At 42.6% G+C, this 21,095-nt stretch overlaps 1 protein-coding gene across 1 annotated transcript in view; it reads right to left on the bottom strand.

The window, feature by feature from the left end:
• Positions 1 to 318: 318 nt before the first annotated feature.
• The window catches only part of mpped2a (metallophosphoesterase domain containing 2a), a 39,684-nt gene continuing 18,907 nt past the window's right edge, over positions 319 to 21,095 (bottom strand). Inside the window, exons 5-7 of the mRNA XM_030766157.1 lie at positions 1,761 to 1,876; positions 1,388 to 1,501; positions 319 to 456 (exon numbers count right to left, since the gene is read on the bottom strand). Of these exons, the coding sequence (XP_030622017.1) occupies positions 338 to 456; positions 1,388 to 1,501; positions 1,761 to 1,876 (349 nt within the window). The 3' untranslated portion in view covers positions 319 to 337. The remainder of the gene's footprint in view (positions 457 to 1,387; positions 1,502 to 1,760; positions 1,877 to 21,095) is intronic.

The following is a 21,095-nucleotide window of genomic DNA, read 5'->3' as shown; positions in this document are numbered from 1 at the left end:
TCCCTGTCAGCCAAAAGAAAGCTTAATTGTCCTGAAAAACAAAATATAAAATGAACAATGGCATCCAATATCAACTTATTCAAGAAAATCACAAAAAAGAGAGAAAAATGTACAAATTCACAAAGCTCAATTATCTTACAGATTTAATCAACGCTTTTTTTTTTTTTTTTAATAGGATTGTTCACCAATTCAACATCCGTGCTTCCCCCCACCCCCGCCACCGCCCACTGCCACGGACAGTTGACAAAAAGACCAATCGTTTGAAAAGAAATAATATAATTATTCAGAAGTACTGTTTAAAAAAAAAAAAAAAAAAGGCGTGGTGACCTCTGGCTTCTCAGGAGCTGGTCGGGTTGGGGAGGTCAAACACGATGGGGGGGTTGGTGGGCTGAAAACTGACCGTACACGTAGAGGCGTTAATGAACGTTGTGTAGCCGTCCGTCATGATACCATACCCTGTGGAACAAACATCAGAGACAGCGTTACGTCACGCTCGCGCAAGACACGATCCAGCGCCGCAGCGCAGAAAAGCTGAGCTATCTCACAGTCCCAAACTTCTTTTGTATCTATACAAATAAACAGATAAATATACACATGCTGTGAGATGGGTGAGTGGGGAAATAAGTTTGCAATCATCTTATTTTTTAAGACGGACACGGAGTAAAATGGATTACATCCCTTTATGCAGACAAAGGCCTGCAATAACAAACACTCCCGCGCTTTCCTCTCTCTCTCTGGGTAGGCTTGACTAATTAGCCGTTGGAGAGAGGCCATTTCTTTTCTAATGTTTGATTACGAAAAAAAAAAGAAAAAAGAGAAACCATGTGCACGCACACACAAAAGCAGGAGAGAAGAAGAAATGAGACAGGAAAGAGGAGAAAGAAAAGGGGCATGATATAAACACATCTGGTAAACAGAGTCTCTCCAGCTCAGCTCAGCTCAGGCCACAAACATGCCAGAGACATCTCTCTCCACGTTCAAATCGCTGGGAGCTCTCTGCCCTTCTTCTCCAAAAACAGCTGGACTCTTATCTGGTAGTGCTGATGGGTAAAAAATCCCAGCAAATACAGCACGCCAAACATAGATGTTACCTGAGGTCTTTGGTTTTTTACTCACCAAACGGACATTACAGATCAATCTCTCCGCTATGTTTTGAGTGGTAGTTAGAAAATGAATTTACTCTTAGGATGGTGTCCTAGGGGTTCTAAATATGATTTAGGGGGGTTTATTTTAATTATTTTTTTTCATTAAGGTGTAGAATGTATTAAATAAACAAATGGTACACTGTTTATTTCAGCATTACATATAAATTTAGGGTTTCGCCTCAGGAAATGATGGTTTATTTAGAGTGCAGCATTTGTAGAGTACAGTATAGCCAGACTCTGACCTTCATGAATCCCGCCGAAGGCGTGGAGTTTGGGTCGAACCCGCCTCTGGACCGTGTTTAACAGCTCCACACATCCAACTCGCTGAAGCTCCTTCGGTACCCAGTCCCGAAACCCTGCAGACACACACACACACACAGGCATGACACAGCTTCTATAGTGCCCTGCATGTTTTCTACACCTCTACACCTTTCTATACCTACAGTTTCATCAGCAAACACAATCCAAAATGAGGAGAGCTTTCAGTTCCAGGTGTTTTAACAGCTTACGTGCCATTTAAAAACGAGCACAAATGCATTTGTGGAAGTCTGAATAATGAGATGACAGTGTGTGAGCTGGGTTAATGGAGATGTGGGATTGCTTAATTGTACTCACCAAGGGGAGGCCCATGGGTCATAAGAATATCAATGCCCTCTGGTATGAGGTTCCACTTATCAAGCAGAGACTGGCCCCTGGGCAGGTTAAATCCCCAGCCATTAAACCAAGGTGTCCTGGGACACAAACACACACACACACACACACACACACACACACACACACTTAGAAATGACATCTCATAGCAGACTCGAGGATCCAATCTCAACCTGTCAAACTGATCTTCCCTTTTCCTCAGAGACCCAGTAGGGATTCTGATCTGTGAAATGAACAGATTCATTGCAGGCTAACATTACTAATGCTAATGCTAAATTATGATGCCAAATTTAAAAGGCAACAAAAGACCCCACCCCCTACTGACGTGACAAAGAAGGGGGCGGGGGTAGCCTGGGGTGAAGAAAAATGAAATAAACATCCTGCAGGATAAACATGGTTATAGCAGTGAGGGGGTGGGCAGACCAAAGCCTTACAAAAAAAAAAAAAAAAAAAGCAAAAGTACTGGCAACCGACACTTTATAAGTTATTACATCTAACATTTCAGGAATGAAGGAGCAGAAGAATATACAATCTACAAAAACAGCAAAAGTCAAACACAACACGGTCTGTGTTACAACCTCCGTCCAGCCGGTTCTCACCGGTTCCACTGGAGAGAGTGGTTGTGGGTGCTATTTTGAGTCACTTAGCCACAGCATTCTGTATTGAATTTGACCAGGGGGGAAATCAGGGCTGTGAAACATCAATAAGGTTTGTTACAGTGAGGGACTGCTACTGCGACAGCGACGAATGAGTATCGAGCGCTAGCCGGCAGAGGTGAGTTCTGACACAAATGAAACGGTTCCTGCAGCCTTTCGATCCGACGGGATGGAAAAGCGGGAAAAAGAGCCTCTCAAGCACGAGGGGAAAAAAAACAAAACAAAGAAACCCCCCCCAAAAAACAAATCAGAGATGCAGTAGTTAGAAAAGGGTAAAATGACATTTGAGGATATGCTGCATTAAAAGACATTGTCATTGAAGAAAATTTGATGAGACAGAAAGAATGTGTGTGTGTGTGTGTGTGTGAGTGAGAGAAAGAGAGAAAGAGAGAGAGAGAGAGAGAGAAAGAGAGAGAAATAATAGCACTGATTTGTCAGAAGTCATACCTAATAGGGCCTTCCTTGCTCCACCAATATGATTTATCAAAGAGATGTTATGAAATGAAATGAAATGAAAGGCCCGTGAAATATTTAATCATATAAGAAAAAGACAAAAAAGAAAAAAGACCCACATAAAAAACCTCTATGGCAAACTGTGCAGAATGGAGCGCCTTAGTGTGTTTCAAAACAAAAACAAAAGAATGCAGATAGAGAGAAAGAGAGAAGAAGAAGAAAAAAAAAAAATCATATTCCATTCCAACACATATACACATCCTCTGTTCATCAACAGAGAAAACATCCTTTCTGTGCAGTGTCGGCTGATATCTGCGGCAGTGGTGAGGCTGCTGCGTATGCTGTGAGCAGAGGAACACAATGGCCCCATTGTTGGTGCCTGTGTATGAAATATACCTTCCATGCGAGTGCATTTGTTAACCTCCATAAAGATTAATGACATCCCAGTCACATAAAGGAAGACTTGTTTCCTCCATGGGCCTGTGCACACAGGTCTTATTATACTGTACTGCAGTGGGGGTGGGAAGGATGTGAATGCCCCCCCTCCGCAGCCGACTGCACCAGTGCAGCAGATTAGATAGCTCCCTGACTGCACTGCCATCTGGACAACGTCACTGGGACTCACACACAAGCGTACGAGACAGTCCTGAGTGAGACCTGGGATTTCTGTCAGCCAGCTATGTGAACCAGCCCTGCGAAACCAACCAAACTTAATCTGAGCACATATGAGACAAGAAAGACAATACTAAAATACTGAACAAAAAGAAAGAAAAAAGCAAAAATCAGAACCAGCCCCCTCCCAAAAAAACAGATGTAGAATTAAATATTAACTGTATATGAAAAACAAATTGTATCTTGCAAACGCATTGAACAGAGAAGGCTGATAATATGCTGGAAATGAGAAGAGCAAAAAAAAAGAAAAAAAGAAAAAATTATTGTGTCGCCACAGTGACAGAATCGTAACGACTGTCTGTGATACACCAGTGATGCAGGTTAAGGCAGCAATTTGCCTGGGAGTTATGTATTTGACAGGTCCCATTTAGTCTCGTGTACAGAACGTCAATATTCAATTAGAACTACGCATATTTTACATGTTCACAGACTGTCATTATAGTTAAAGCGGAAAAAGCCACAGCACAGGTGAGTGATGTGGAATACTCGCTTTTTTCTGCTGGACACAGTATACTCCTGCATTCAACAGGGTTTTTTAACATGTTAAAATAAATTCTACTGCATTTAACAGGGTTTAACATGTTAAAATAAATTCTACTGCATTTAACAGGGTTTAACATGTTAAAATAAATTCTACTGCATTTAACAGGGTTTAACGTGTAAAAAATAAATTCTACCGCATTTAACAGGGTTTAACATGTTAAAATAAATTCTACCACATTTAACAGGGTTTAACAAGTTAAAATAAATTCTACCGCATTTAACAGGGTTTAACGTGTAAAAAATAAATTCTACCGCATTTAACAGGGTTTAACATGTTAAAATAAATTCTACGGCATTTAACAGGGTTTAGCATGTTAAAATAAATTCTACTGCATTTAACAGGGTGTTTTAACATGTTAAAATCAATTCTACTGCATTTAACAGGGTTTAGCATGTAAAAATAAATTCTACCGCATTTAACAGGGTTTAACATGTTAAAATAAATTCTACTGTATTTAACAGGGTTGAACATGTTAAAAATAAATTAGGCCTATACTGTATTTAACAGGGTTTAATACACTAAAATAAACCTACACAGAGTTTTGTTTTGAACACTGACACCTACAGCAGCAGTATATTACACGGCAGCAGAATTCTGTGGCTGCAGTCAGAGAGAGAGAGAGAGCTGAACAGGGACTAGAACTGAAACAGGCTTGAAAGAGAGCGAGAGCAGTTCAGCACAAGAGTGAGTCTCACTCTCCTGTGTGAACTGTGACTTTCTCTTAACTATGTAGATCCAGTGTGAGAAAGGTTATACTTCTTCTTAATTGAATTGTATCTACCTCAAAGAGCTTTAAGGCTGGTAATTCTGCACAGAAGGATCAAAAGGATGGTGGACTCACCCAAATACCTCAATTCATAGCTTGGGCTTTTGACTTGAACCAATTATGGATCTATTAAACTCCCATGAAGCCCACGGACCTGACCCCTGGATGCCCTGAGTGACATTTCTGTGCAAACTCTGTCTGCCGCCAGGAAAGGAAGAGACCAGAATGTTTTGTCAACAGTGAATCGTGAACTCTTACACCTCTGCCCCTCCATGAACTTTTTACACAATATTTACATTTCTTAAATCAAAATGTGTGAGGCTGACACCTCGTGTTGTAGATTATACACATTATGAGGATAAGGTTCATGTCAAGAGTGACTCTTAATTTCTGTCCGTCTCTGAAACACTTTTTTTTTAACGACGTAAGCTAATGCTGATAAAACTGATATTAGCCAAGGAATGTTAACAATCTCAGAGGTCTGGGGCAAACACGCATAGACACAAAAAAATACCTTTTGTTCAGTCATGCTCAGAACCTCAAGATACAATCAGATTTTCTGAGGTGAAACCTTATCTTTATTTCAGCCACTGAACTCCTGCTCAATACCAAGAGAGTGAGAGAGCGAGAGAGCAAGAGAGACAGAGAGAGTGAGAGAGAGAGAATGAGACAGCGAGAGAGCAAAAGAGAGGGACTGAGAGTGAGAGAGAGAGAGTGAAAGAGATGGAGTGAAAGAGAGAAAGAGAGAGAGAGAGAGAGAGAGAGAGAGAGAGAGAGCAAGCGAGCGAGATGGGGTGTGGGGGGTGGACAGTGCAGTACAGCAGTGTGAAGTCTCCAGAGATAAGAATACAGTGACCGTGCGATTTATTTCAGCCCTCACCTCGTTGTCACAGCAACGCAGAGGTCATCTAAAGAGGGGCCTAATTGATCAAGCTGTCAGAACCAATGAGGGGGAGGATGTTAATAGGAGTTTTATTTGCCCCTGGGGACAGCCCACCTGACAGAGAGTAGTATATATATTTATATATATATATATATATAGCCCAGCACTCCAAACTGCTCATCTCCACTTATTAACAGCCTGTGGTTCCTGCTGTAATGGAAGCCAAACAGCGAGGTACCCTAAGGCCTGACAAATGCCCCCTTAGCCCAAGGCCACTGCATACTCTGCCTCTGGCCAGCGGAGGCTGAGGAGAGGGGAGCGTGGGGGTAATAGGGGAGTTTGTCTCTGCTCTGGGCGGGTCTGCTGAGGCACTAATAACCCAGGCTGCATGACTGATGGGCTTGGATGTAGAGCGGCAAGGCCAGATTTCACTGAAGTACTTTTGGTTCATCTCAAGAGGACAACAGAGGTGAAGTGCCACAGTTTAGCTCTCGTGCTCAGGAGCGAGTCCATTCAGAACAGGAGGAAGAAAATCTGTGTTGACTGAAAGAGAGAGCAACTGGCGTAAGGGGAGTGTCATTTTCCTATGTCAACTGTGATTTTCTCCTAACTGCTCAGATCCAGTGTGAGAAAGGTTATACACCTCCTTAGTTGAATTGTATGGACCTCATAGAGTGGAATCACACACATCACACACCGTCAGACACACATACTCACACACACACACACACACACAGACACAGACACAGACATGCACAAAGACACACACACACACAGAGACACACACACATATACACACAAAAACAACAGAGAGAATATGACCTGACTACAGTATTCACAGAGAAACTAGGATCATTAAAAGAGCCGAGCATACAGACGCACACACACACTTCCCTGGAGAGTTCTGTCTGCACAGAGGAATTGAGGATTAAGCCAAGCATCAAAGGGCAATGTGTGTGAGTGAAATATTCAGCGCTCTCGACGGGAAGGAGCGCTTTCCAGTGCATGTGGGTCACACACAGAGGAGCGGGAGAGCAAGGCTTAGAGCTTCTCTACCTGAGCTCTGCTATAAAGGTGTCAGACACACACATTAAATATTTAACAGACTCAACACGGCTCTGTGACACACCATGCATCACCACGTAGCTCTGCCAATCCCATTTCCTAGTGTTTTACGTCTCAATCTGTCTCGTGTGAATCAGCACCACTGAAGTTGACAAACATACACTAGCTATCTGTAAAAGCTGTGTACATACCTGACAAATACAAAGGTCATTTAAGTGCAATACGTTCTGTGGACGTACTGTTATGCCATCGTAGCAATATCAACCCAAATAACTAGAGATTAACTTATGATTGCTTAAGACCATTTAAGTTAGGCTGTTTTATTATTTTTAAGATATTCAATTTCTGTTTTAGATCCAAAGTAAGAAAACAAACCTCTTCCTTGCACATGGGACAGTACTGTTGTCTGTATAAGTTTCATTATTTTAAAAATAAAAGAAGGGTTTACACTCATGTTCATTTGTATCAACAACTTCTACATATATATTTTTTTTTCTGTGAAGCAAAACTCTATATAAAACTTTACTTTGGATAACTGTTCCAGGTTAGAAAAGTCCATCCCTCGTATTAACCCACAGATAGGTGGATGCTGCAAAGAGAACGAGTAGACAAAATACTGATTAAAAGAAAACCCTGCACCACCATAATATATCATAATAACTGAATTTCATCACTCTCTAAATGTGATAGAACCAGAGGACAAAACTAATTGCTGGATATGGTAAAATAAAAATTACCAGACAACATAATAATTTAATAGGTTATACAGCAATAAAGATGTTCCATATTAATCTCAATAATATTACTACTGTTTCCTTTCTCAAAAATGGCTTTTAAATGTACATTTTAATTTTTTTGCAGCATGAGATTCTAACAGATTTTTTTTTTTTATATATAGTTAGTGCTGGAATTGTAGATATGTTAGACAGAGAAACAGCCTAATCATTTAATATGCAATAGATATGCAACGGGTATTTAATATGCAATGGAACATTGTTGAAAATCATGCTAACACATGTCAAACATGGTAAACCTGAGGCAGGAGAGACCAACATTGGTTTCAAGTCTAACTGCAGCCATGGGGACAGACAATCAAGAGTCACTAAATGGAAAGCCATTAAAAACAGTTTCACTAAAAACCATAAAACAGAAATAAAAAAAATCAGAATCTGAATCTTCACCTCTCCAAAAACACACAAACAAACAAATTAACAACAAACCTCATATTATGACTCTCAGAAGCTGGAAGGGGACTGCCACAGCAATATTCATGTTAGTGTAAAGAGTGTAAAACAGACTTCCATGCATGAGAGGAAAGTGTTATAATCTCAAATTGTCCTTTGCTTTTTTCCCCTCAATCATATTTATGTTTGAAGAAAGCTGAAGGAAGCTCTCAATCCTCTAGCGTGGTTCAGGACTATGGGGTTACATACCATGGGTTATGGTATGGGTATTCCTCCTGTGAGATTCACTGGGTCCAATTATTCAGCAGTAACATTACAGCCAAAGGAACACGAAACCATGTTTGGTAACCAGGTGTATTCCATGGTGCATACACTGATTCCTAAAAATGTTCCCATACTCAAAGTATTCAATTCCCTCTACACACAGATAAAGGGATTGAAGAATGGTTTTACAAATACTAGTGGTGAAATTCAAACACCTTCCATAAACTCCCTAATCACAAGATCTAGCAATCACACACAATGTTTCTGGGAAGTTCAGAGTTACCCAAAGTACAGACAGTTTTAACAGTATTCCAAGAGGGACTGGAACTCTTGTGAGGCCACAGACGAGCCCAAGTCTATATTAAACAATGAGTCATCATTTACTGTCTGGTGCTTCACTTATTCTGCCCACCCTGTGTGCAACAAAGTGCACCTTCAGGAGTGACAATGGGCTAGTTTATCTACAGTGTTGTAGGAGATTAAGTTTGTTTATAATTTGATATTTTGGGCTTCACAGATACTTTTTGGCATTCCAGGCATATGTCACTTTACCCCTAACTTTCATTAATAAGAACCAGCTGAAGAATAAGATTCACGTATTTGAGAATACATATTTTACGTTTAGCAGGAATCCGCGTACCCCCCTGGCACTGAGTTTCGAGTATTTTGACTTCGAGTATTTTTGTTTCAAATATAGAAAGGTACACTTATGAGAAACGGAGGCTCTTGGGAAGAAATGAAGATGTGTACATTTCCATGTCAGCATTGGACAATGTGACTTTGAAATATGTCTCATTTCAGGAAGCCCGGGAGTAACCTGAACCCTTTTTTTGATAGAGGGGGGAACACAGCGTGGCTTATTCCCAGGGCTCAGCCCATTTACACAACTCTCCCATTCAGCATGGCCCTGGGAGACAAGACCAAGGCCTATTCAACCCAGAAAGCACCCGGGGTGCGGTTAGGTTACCTGGCCAACCAAAATCACCCCTTCCCTCTTCTCTTGAACTTGATCTATCAAGAACAATGGAAAAAGAAAAAGGTGCTGAGGAAAAAACGGGACGGGGGATTGGTGGACTTAAACAGTGGGCTTAGCAAACAGGCTAACAATGTCATTTTTTTTCAGTGTAGTCATAAAATTCCCTGAAATCACAACCATTGTTCTGAATCAAAATAATGTTCCAATCATTAAAATGTTTTCTGACCTGCTGCATGACAATCAGATAATTTAGAACATTAAGACGGGATTAAAAATAAACGTCTTGAATGCAGTGAGTTCTTTTAGGAAACTGATGGTGAAAAAGAACTTCAGAAGAATGACAGAGTTCTCAATCCCTCGTTTTCCTCACAGCTCTGCATTCTAATAAGCTGTGTACAAAGATGGGGAAAATAATTGGAAAAGTATAGTGGAGGGACCATTGAAGAACTACTGGAAACCTGCTCCACTTCCTAAACAGTGCGAGAGATCAAACAGAACATGATGAAAAAAATATTAAAGAAAGATGAGAGAACAGGTTCCCAGGCTGTATCAATTAGTGTTCTGGCATCCAACTAACTTTATCAGTGTGTGCTTGTGTACTCTCATGAGTTGCCACAGAAACCCAAAGATTCGCAACATCAACAGAAACCCCTGGAGAAAATGAAATCCCGTAAACTAGAGAGACATTGTGGCTGACACGCAAAAAAAAGGCACAATATGAAGAGGAAAAAGAAACGGTGGTATCAAACTAAAAAGAGATTTCTTTTTGCAGCTTCACTATGATATTGTTCTGTGAAAGTCCAAGAGGTCAGAGCTAAAGTCTGAAGGAGGAGAACCCCCCCCTCCCCCTCAAAAAAAAAAGCAGTATACTCTCAGTGCTGAAAGGAGTGGATGTGCAGCAGAGGAAGATTAAAATCTATTGAAGTCTACAGAGGGGCACACAGAAGGTCGTCTCTTAGTGGATTTCAGCGCCGGAATCCACAAAGCCTTGCACATTACAGCACTGACAGAACCTAGAGGTTAAAGGCTATCACTACCACAAACACTGTGTGCGTGTGTGCGTGTGTGTGTGTGTGTGTGTGTGTGTGTGAGTGTGAGAGAGAGAGAGCGAGAGAGAGAGGAGGGGGCTATAATTTAACAGTATTGTCTAAATTTTACAACATGGGCTGCTGGTAAGGGCATGGTCAACAAGGGGTGACAATGAGAGCAGGATGCACTGTGAATGGCAATTGTTTTCTCTAGATTTCTGCATAAACTAGAAGACCAGGAACAGGCTGAAAACAAACTCCAACACAATTGCACAGCAAGGTTGGCACAGGAACTGCTGTATCACAATGCATTCTGGATGAGCAAAGGAGCTTTGTGCGACTTTTGAAATGATAAACTTTCTCACAATTCAAATGCAAAAACAGACTACTCATTAATACAAGCACATATTTAACTTATACCTAAACATATGTATGTATTTCGACATGTCTGTTGTTTAACCTGCAAGACCAATAACAAAGGAAGGAACCACAGGTCATACTATGTTTAATTTGCCATTATCATCTAGCAATAACTAGATGTAAACTACTGGTCAATGTGAAGATCCTGAACCATGTACTACAGCTGAGATCATTCACAGGGCAGCAGCTACCAAATTACAGTTAACTCAGATACACAGATAGCCCTCAGAAAATCCTCATGTACACTTTTACTTTATACTGGTCATTCATGGTTTGGTTTATACCTTGGTTGTCCGGGCACGGTTTGGTTTCTTTTATGGTTTGGCTTAAAAGAGATTTTCTTTTCTAGCTTACTTTTTCATTTAAACAAATAGAAAATTACAACAACAAATTTAATACAAACAGTAACAAAGCTGACAATGAGAGTAATAGAAAACTTAATTTTCAGCATGTTTTATTTCAAGGATCTTTTTTTTAGAACGAAAGAAAAGTAAACTTGAGCAACTTTGAGAAAGTTATTTTGAGGCTGTTGTCAACGACAGTGAGTGAAATACTATAAATCTAAACACCAGTACACTTCTATTTAAGTTTTTTTTTTTTTATCACGAATATGACTGCAATAAAACTAAACTTCAACACTAGTTATTTAAAGTTATTCTACTAGAAAATAAGTGAAGGAAAACCAAACCTGAACAACGAAACTGTCGCTCGATCAAGCCATTTCGGCCGAAAAAGAAACTCAGGACTACTGCAAACTGACGACCAAACTGCTCTGGCCTTTCTCAGATCAGTGTGCGGCTATTTTGCTATAAAAAAAAAAGATCCTGCTTAAAGAAGCCTATAGATTAGATCTGCTTTATTCGCTTATGTGGATTCATATATCCAAATATTACATTTTATTTATGGTGTGAGTAATGCCACCATGTGATTTGTTCCTATACAAAACTGTCGACCTTGTCATTAATGCTTTGATAATCGCACGCTCAATTAAAACATACATGCACTGCTTGACAAGAAAAGCGCACATATTTTCTCACAGTGAGAAAAGAAACAGTGTAGCAGCTTCACATTAGGATTAATGTTCTTCTTCATTATCCAAAGCATAAAGAGTGAGGAATGTTCTTCTATGTTAATGGTATGTATTCCCATTGATTTGGGAGCAAAAAGGAAACAACTTCACCTTCAGAATCTGAGTTGGGGGGGGGGGGGGGGGGGGGGGCTTGGTTCACTTCACATATACTGCGAACCAAAAAGAGCACCATAGAACTGTGGTTTTCTGCTTCAATACTAAACTGCGATCTAACTGCAAACTGGATTAAACATTTTACATATATATCTACATAGGCCTACATATACATACTTATTCATATTTTAGTGTGAAATCCTAACTTGTGTAGCAGAAATGGCTCACCCAAAAAAAAAAAAAAAAAAAAAAAGGGGGGGGGGGGTGGGGGGTGGGGTACTTCCTCTGCTATTTCTCCTTTTTGCGCTGTTATGGTCCAGAGCAAGCAAAGTTACGTGTCATCAAAGTTTTGATGACTGAAAATTCAGCAACAGACTGAGTTGCACACCAATTTCCATAAATAATTCAAGCAATAAAAGCAGAAAGCTATTCAAAGTGCAGCACAACATACTGTGCTTGATGAAATACTGATAGTCTGTGACACCAGTCCCGATGACTCTATTTCTAAAATAATGTAAAAAAGTACCAGGTTAATCATTTCCAACTGAAGTTTTCAAGCCATCTCCACAGTATAGCAATGGATGATGAGACGCATATTTGTTTTCAGCACAGTACTCCTGAGCTCCCTGCCAGTCCCCAAGATCCTCATTATTCATGACCCGCCAGTGGATCACTCACCAAAAAAAAAAAAGCTCTTAGTGTTGCATGCTGTGTCATCTATATGGATGAATTTATTTATTTATAAGTTTTATGGTCTGTTTTCAGCTACACTAGCACTTACTTGGGTGACCTTTTGCACTGAGCTCCAGAGCGAATAATGACAGTTGAGTGACTGTCCTCTTTCTCCTTTTTTCCCCCTTTGGTCCTGATGGTAAATGCCTGCTATTTAAAAAAAAACCCACTTTCGGCAACTCGTCCGCAGAGTTTGTTTAATATTAAAATACTTATCCTGTCGTAACAGGAGCCCCAGCGAGGAAATGTGGCTCCAGACATTCTACTGACCGGTCAGTCATGAGAACAAAACAACCAACAATAACCTGAAAAGCATATCTTCCAAGCAAGACCACATTCAGGTCAATATTATCCCTGGTTCAAACTGTTCTGGGGGAGTGTGAATCTCAGGAACACTTTGAAATGGATATTTCAGACCGGCTTACCATAACTGTCATTCCCATTTCGCATCAGAACAGACAAATACAGCATGTACTCAAAGCTGAGCAAAACATGGGTTAATAGTGGCTTCGCTGGCCAGAACCCTGGCCATCCGAAATCACACTGGAGCTCTGTGTCTGCTAGAACAACAGTCCAGCTGCAGGCCTGTTCTATGACTTGACTATTTATGTAATGACACAAAGGCAAAAGCAACAGGCATAAAGTGAGTGAGACGGGGAAACAACGTCTGCATTCAAACAGCAACGTTTCACGACAGGCTGCAAGATCAGACTGTTGTTTCAAACCTACTATCTACTATCTAAACTATTTCTTGGATTAAATCGGACTCATTTATGAAAGCACTTCACTTACTAAAGCACTCTTACAAAACATTCCCGTTCCAGAACAACTCCTTTGGGAACTGGGCTGTCTGGATCTAAGCCTCAGTGCTGGTCTGTCTATCTGGAGGCACAGAGCTGGGTGGGGGTAGAAAATGCTACTGTTGTAATGTAAGGGTACTTGTTTCCCCACTGATATTTTGAAGTATTTGGCCTGAGGCCAAAGTGTCATATTATTTTGTTTGGATTTGATCCTGTCCAGGACACCAACTCCTAAGTCCTCCTTGCTCCACCTGCAGGTCCAAGGCTGTCTTGGACATCTCGTTTACTTTGGACACTGTATGCCTTATCTTGGCCTCATGCAGTAGGGATTTTATCTGCTTTTACAGGGTTTCGGGGTGCACCCTGTACCAACAGAACGTGGGAGTAGGAAAGCGATTTGCTTCGACCCATATGCCTGTTTCTCTGGAAAAATATCCCCATTATTCAACATATATTATTACTGATCACACAACACCATGTGTTAACCTACTCCCCTTCTCCATGACACAGGATGGCAAGGACCAATCACCAAAACTACATTTATTCTCACGTACTGACTCTCAGATCCCCATTTATTACTTTCATTCGTTTTAAGTCAAACACTGTTTTGGCACAACACAGGAGATGCATATCTCTCCTTCCACAGAGAGGGTCAGGGGTTGTCTTGTGTTTGCACAGTGGTATGTACAATACCAAGCTTGTTTAACAAACCCACTTAACATCCCCTAGCCTTGAGCATCACGATGCTGTTTGTTTCACAGGTCATTAGGTTTTACACCGCTGTCTTAATGCTCATTACGGAGCTGCGGGTCTGTCTCTCTCTCTCTCTCTAATGAGCTACTTGATCCTGGTGGTACAACAAGAGGCATGGTGTTTCCTGTCACAATCTGGGCCAGCATCCCAGTAGCTTGCCACCCGTTATACCCCCAACCAAGCTATCCGACAGTGAGCAACTGCACAACACCGCAAGGGTCAAACTGCCTGCAGGCACATTTAATGGGTGGACTGATGGATTTAATGGAAGGGCCAGGGAGAGAGCTGGCATTTAACCTATATGCCTTGGAATAAGCAAACACTGATTCTGTTCACGGTGCCTCTGACATCTCCAGCTTTCTCAACTTGATTACATCGCTGCTCTCATTATGTGCCCTCAAAGCATTCCAAGGATGCACAAAAACTGAGGAAGATGATCACGCCAAAAATGCACCTCTATTAAAAGCTTATTTTGATTTGAGAATGAAATATTACAAAGAAGGAGGGTGAACAGCTGCATTCTGGAGAGACAGAGTCATACAGAGAGAATGGGGGCTATCTGCCTTTCACAGGCTTTCTGCATCACGCCCTCCACCATCAACCCCCCCCTCCAAGTGTGTCTGTGCCGGTCAGGGTTGAGGCTCTGGTGAGCATACACAGACACGGATCACTAATTAATGTTGACATGCAGCCACTCCTAGAGGTCAAGGGTCAGCTCACAACCACTGACAGGAGCAGGTAGTGTCTGAAGAGGAAGGCTTTACAGGTTTCCAAGACGACCCAAGCCTCTTGCCCTCCCCTTTCTCCCCGTTATCCCCGGACACAGTTGAGTTCCCCAACCCCCAATCCTCTTTCGACGTCTTGAGCCCCTTCAAGGAGGGCAAAGTTTATTGTTCCATCACCCCTTTCTTCTATCAAGAAAAGCAGATTCCAACATGCCATCCGTTCATTTGTTCATTCATGACGCGCTGGATTGTGGGAGGAGAAAGGAAGTGAAGAATTTGGATAAAGCCAATAAAACCTTGGGAGCCCCCACTAAATATTCTACCCTCTGTAATGCTCACGAGAGATGTATATATAATGTGTTCTTTAACTGCAACACTGGGGTCTGCGTTTAGAAAAAAAAAACCCTCTAGACGTGAAGAGGAGGGAAAAGAAAAATTCTTACATTGGGAATGAGTGGAAGGTCAAGTTTAGGCAGTCCGTAGTCCCCTGATAGTAATAACATCATCTCTGAGTCTCACCCAGGTCGTCCTCTGTCATCTGACCTGCTCTAAGCGAAGATCACGTGATGTGACAAAGACTAGAAGTGTATTGAAGATGCAATGTTTTGAAATTATATTCTAATCATTCTAATTTAGATGGGGGGGGGGGGGGGGGGGGGGGGGGTGGACATGTGAATGTTTAGCAGCCCATCTGTTCTCTAAGTACAGAGTCACCAAGGGGAAAATAAATTCAATTCAATAAATCTCTTAAAACAAAGACATTATTCAAATGATGGAGCTGCAAACAAAGATCAATCATTTCGTGGCAAAGATTTAATTTAAAATACAAACTGTAAAACACATGGGTCAGAGCAGATCACGGACAGGAATATAATATAATTCATGGGTAAGTGCCACAAGAGCCCTTAGTGTTCAAAAAAGCAGAACAATGATTAATATCAGCGTTGCAACATAGAGCAAGGTTTGCTCAGAAATAAATGTAGTCTATGTCCAAAGAAATTTAAGAGGAAACATTAAAGGTTCGTCTTCTCAGGGTACCAGTAATGTTCAAAACAAAAACATACCAGATTCTAAAACAGATTTAGAAACAAATGCCATATTTTGGCATGGAAAAGGTGAAATGATTAATTATATTTTGACAAATCCATATTAATCCAGCAAAACTACACAACAGAAAACCACCATACTACAGTCGATCAAAAACTCAGGCCCAGGATAGAACAAACACAACTAAGGGCTTTTTTTTTTTTTTTTTGGACAAGTAAGTCGTTTCCCTCGCCCTAGTGTTTTGTTTGTTTTCGGCGAGATCTCCCAGCCCACAGCTCTGCTGTCTGAGCGATAGATAAATGTGGGGGACGTAAAAGGTGGGGGTGCTCTGAACAGTAGCTGCCGTCGCTCACCCCCTGACTGATGGAGAGAGTGTGATGGAGGAATAACCCCAAAGAGGGGAGGGCGTGCTTAATGAGTAAATGATGGAAAGAGGGAGGGAGGGAGGGAGGGAGGGAGGGAGAGGGAGGGAGTGTGTGTGTGTGTGTGTGTGTGTGTCTGTAGGTCGGAGAATTTGGAAGGCTCTCTGTGTCCCATCACACACCATGGAGCAAAAGCGATGACAAATCTGTCATTTAAAACCCACTCACTCAAGCAAGTGACTCAGCCTGGGAAACCCATTCTACCACTCTGTCTCTTTCATCCTCGCTCTCCCGCCCCCCTCCAGCCTCCAGGCTCCATAAAGTCTGTATGGACTTGGGCAGGCTAAATCCCCCTGTATCAGTGACCTGACTGCATTAGGAGGCCAGCCCGGAGCCTAAAGCTGCACCGTGGCCCGGGCCGGTGAGAGGAAGAGCCACGGAGCGCTGTGCTGTAGTCTAACACCTGGTGCCACCACATCAGCCCAACGGCTTACAGACCCACTCTGTCCATTTATGGAAGCCATGTCATAAAAAACAAGTGTTCAATCTCTGCGGCCTGAAAACATCTGTCAAAATCTATCATCTCTGAATTTCTTTCAATATTCAAGGCCATGGTATTGTGGGAGGGTTGGATCAGAATCACATTCAAATGTATGTTAGTAATACACATTGTGAATGCTTGGGGATGGGCCCCTAGGGTGCCCACGCAAACCATGAACAGACTGAGTAAATTAGAGAACAATTTGGGGAGAGAGAGAGAGAGCGCAGAAAGAACGAGATGGGGGAGTGTTCAAGTGAAGGAGTGAGTGAGTGAGTGCATGCGTGCGTGAGTGAGTGAGTGAGTGAACCTCATGGTTGGGTGAAGGAGTGAGTGTGCAGGCCTGTAGACACTTGGAGTTTGGGGATTTTCACATTACCAACAGGCATGTATGAGGGCTGGGGGCAGAGGGCCAAGACAAACGAGAAGAGAGCCTGGCGCCTGCTACAGAAGCCCCATTAGAGCAACAGAGAAATATTTACCCAACACAGTAACAGTCACGCAGGATCTGTTCAAGCTGTACCAATCACACATGACCTGAGAACACTCAGCCAATCACATTGGGCATCAACACCCTCCACAGTCAGAGAGCTGTAAGAATCCAAAGGCCGTCAATACAATCAATAAATCAATCAGATCTGTACAATTTCCAAAAATTATACTATAAGCTACACAACGACATCAAAATCAAACAGAAGGACAGTGCAGAGGAATGTGCAAGGTGACTGTGTAGTCTGCAGCTGAATGCTTTAACAGCATTCACATTAGATTCAGTATCAGGGCCATAACAGGACACATGCTAAATGTCTGTGTGAATGTGTGTTTGTGGGGAATTGTGAGTGTGTTGTGACTGACTTCAGGGAGAAGAGCTGATTTACAGTTCAGACTGACGGACGAGGGGCTCACCCCATCTGAACTCTTGGAGTCACATAACTGCTGAGCCCACAGGCTCGTCTGGCCTTGGGGGAGATTAGAGGAAGCATGCGGCTTTCAAAAGCCAGACGGCCTCCTCCTCCCACACAGCCCATCCCCTTCCATTCCACTGCACCTTCGACACCATTACCAGACCCTCTGCCCCGGTTCCCCACACGTAACCTCACCTCTCTCACAGAGCAGAGCTGAGGTGACAATGACCAGAACCTCTTCATCTGGTTTTAGCTGAGGTTTAATGGACCTGTCAGATGATAAACTGTTCTCACACACACTCGTGCAGGCACGCGCACGCACACACACACACACACGTAGGCACATACACAGACATCAGCCTTACGCTGTCAAAAAGCAACAGACCAGTTATGAGGCCAAGGGAGCAAGAGGTCCATCCAAAATTTGACACACATATGTATATTTGCAAACAAAACATACTCAATTATTCCATTTCTGCCTGCCAACAAGAGAGACTCAAACATAGAGTGAGGGCTTTGGGGCATAAATCTCTGTATTACATCACTCTTCTTCTTGTCTGGCAGGGCCTTGACATGGTACATCTCTCTCTCTGTGTGCGTGTGTGTGTGTGTGTGTGTGTGTGTGAGTGTGAGAGCGCGAGAGAGAAAGAATAAGTGGCCCTCTAGAGACTCTGGGGGTCGTGCCTGGGTCTGATCCTTGGCCCCTGACAAAAGCGCCAGGATGTTCCTGAACAAAAGGCCATTTCCTGAAAGAGGGATGTCTGGGAACCCAGCCGCATTACTGCCAGGGGGGTGAATCAGTGCAAGAAAACAAACTCCACTGGTCTAAAACACACCTCTCGCTCTCTACCAACAAAACACGCAAACAAAAACCATCTTTCCCTTTATCTCACTGTGAATCCACTGATTCAAACACAGACACGGACATGCTTTTATTTGCTTACTATTATTCTGGGTTGCGGCCAGTGCTGCTGTAATTGCTTTGCTTTTTGAAACGCAACAGATATTAACCAAAATGTCAGCACAACAGAGGGTCATCATAAACAGGCTTGAGCCAAAGTTAAATAAATGGCTAAACGGTTATAAACCACTGGAAGTAGAACAGTGAGACGCGGTCAAACTAGCCTGAAGCACTAATTGCGTTTGTCCTCCCTGAGGCTAACCTATTCATATGAAACAAACATCCCAAACTTACGTTCCCCTGCTCCTGCTCCAGGCTGCTCCACAGCACTGACAGGTTTAACCCCCCCCCCCACACACACACACTTCATCACACCCCATTGGACTCATCAGCTAACTGTTCTTGATTAGACTGCACTCACTGGCACACAGAAGATATTCATATGGGTTCTAACATTTGGATGGGGCTCAATAATGCACATCCACTTTAATTACCCATTTATCTGCCTCCACACACACAGACACAGCATTTGATCCGTCCGCCGTGCATTTCCACGGTAGTTGTTGCTAATTCGGTCTTAGTTCTGTAGTCTTGCCTGGACAAACATACGATTTCAATAGGAGGAATTTACCGAAGTGTACCTAAATCACATGGATTCTCTAATGTATTCTTACCAGCTGCCGATGCAGAGAATAGGATGGGGGTAGTGTGTGTCCGTATGCATGCACAGAAGGTGGGGTCTGGCCCACCCCTAGAGATCTCTCCACCCCCCCCCTTCTTCAGTCTATACTCAGTAGCAGAGGACTTGCTGGGGTCTGCCTCCTCAAGAACACAAAACATATTTAATGTGTAGATCACCACTTTTCAGTGCAATAACATTCATCAGTTACATATACTGATTCGAAACATGCTGCCAAGTACTGAATGTGGTTGCTGGGATATCGAGTGTCACATTTTTAGATGCACTTCTTGTCTGTAACTGGAGACTACCTGCTGTTTCTTGTGAAAAGATTTATGGTGTTTGCGTGCAGGTGCACATGTGTACGCTCAGAGACTATGCTGCAGACTCTGCTGCATTAGGCAATCAATAAAAGGAAAGAAGTCACTACTCCCAACTCCTCCCCCCAGTAACTCTGTCTCTCGCTCTCCTCCTCTGTTCTGCTCTGGCTCTCCAATCTCTCCCTTCCTCTCTTCTCCACCACACTCACTCACACAGCCTCTGTGCCCGTTCCTGGGTATTCATTTTCTCTTTCTTCATTTTTTAGTATATTCTCTCTTTCTCTCCCTCCCAGAATTCCTGTGTAGTCCATTTCTCTCTCCACATAGTCAATTCACTTTGTTTCTGTTCCCTGGACCCTCCTCTCTCTTCCCTGTGCATGTGTGTGTGTTGAAAATCAGTCAGCAGGGCTCATAATGATATGCAGCACTATGGGGATTCCTCACATGTCTGAGTTCTGGGCTCTGCACAGAGATGAATGAAGCACAGCAGAACCAGCAGAGGATTTACTGCAGCCAATTCTGAAATTTGGTAACAAAGAAAATCTAAGTTCACCCAACTTATCTAAGCAGTTTATCAGTCAAATTGACAAACTAGGTGTTTCCTACGCAATTCGACTGTATAATTCAGATTCATCACTGCATACTAGCAAACTGTTTTCAACTGTTTAAGGTTAGAAAATAACATGAAAGAAAATAAAACGAGACAGCGCCATACTCTTCGTTACCATTTCGCCGTCTCGTTTAACAGCGGAGCTGGCTCGGACCTTGACGTAACATCTTGCCACACACAGCAGAGTGTGGGAGGGCCACCCATCGTGTGTGGGTAAGTGAGACCTCACGCTGGTGGACAGGGTCAGGGGAGCCATGGGGCCATATGGGGGAGGTGGCAGAGTGTCCCCTTCGTTTTGTCCCCAGGGCCAAACGCTGTCACAACAGACATTTAGCAGCTCTCAGAGTAAAAGGCCACCGGGGGCTTCCTTCCCCTCAGATTCTCCCCGTTTCCTGTTTCCCTGCCTTCTGTTCACTAGAGCCGTCTGAGGGATGCCCAGCTGACCTAGCTCTATGGCTAATTATAGCCAAAACAGGACAACGCTGCAACCCAAACACCTATTTTGAGTAATCCACGAGTAAACAGAAAGGAAAGATAAGAAAGGAATATTTAAAAAAATGTAACAGGAAGACTATAGCTGTCTTCTTATGCTATTTATAGACGGAGGTCATTTTTTTCTTTTAGACTGGACGAAAAGTAAACAGGAAATGGCACACAGAGCAGAGGTGCAGCTATATGTGTGCAATGTCCTGGCTTTCCCACAGCACCAATGGCCTCGCTATTCCCACGGCAAGGCAGCAAAGTGTGAGTCCAACATGGATCACAATAACATGAACAACACAAAAAAAACCACACGTGTCACTTAACCCAGCGGAGCACACCTGAAACAGGAC

The sequence above is a fragment of the Chanos chanos genome, chromosome 2 (genome assembly GCF_902362185.1).
Source record: "Chanos chanos chromosome 2, fChaCha1.1, whole genome shotgun sequence".
In the NCBI taxonomy this organism is placed as follows: domain Eukaryota; kingdom Metazoa; phylum Chordata; class Actinopteri; order Gonorynchiformes; family Chanidae; genus Chanos; species Chanos chanos.
Note: the sequence above shows the minus strand (reverse complement) of the source record. Positions and strands in the feature narration are given on the sequence as shown.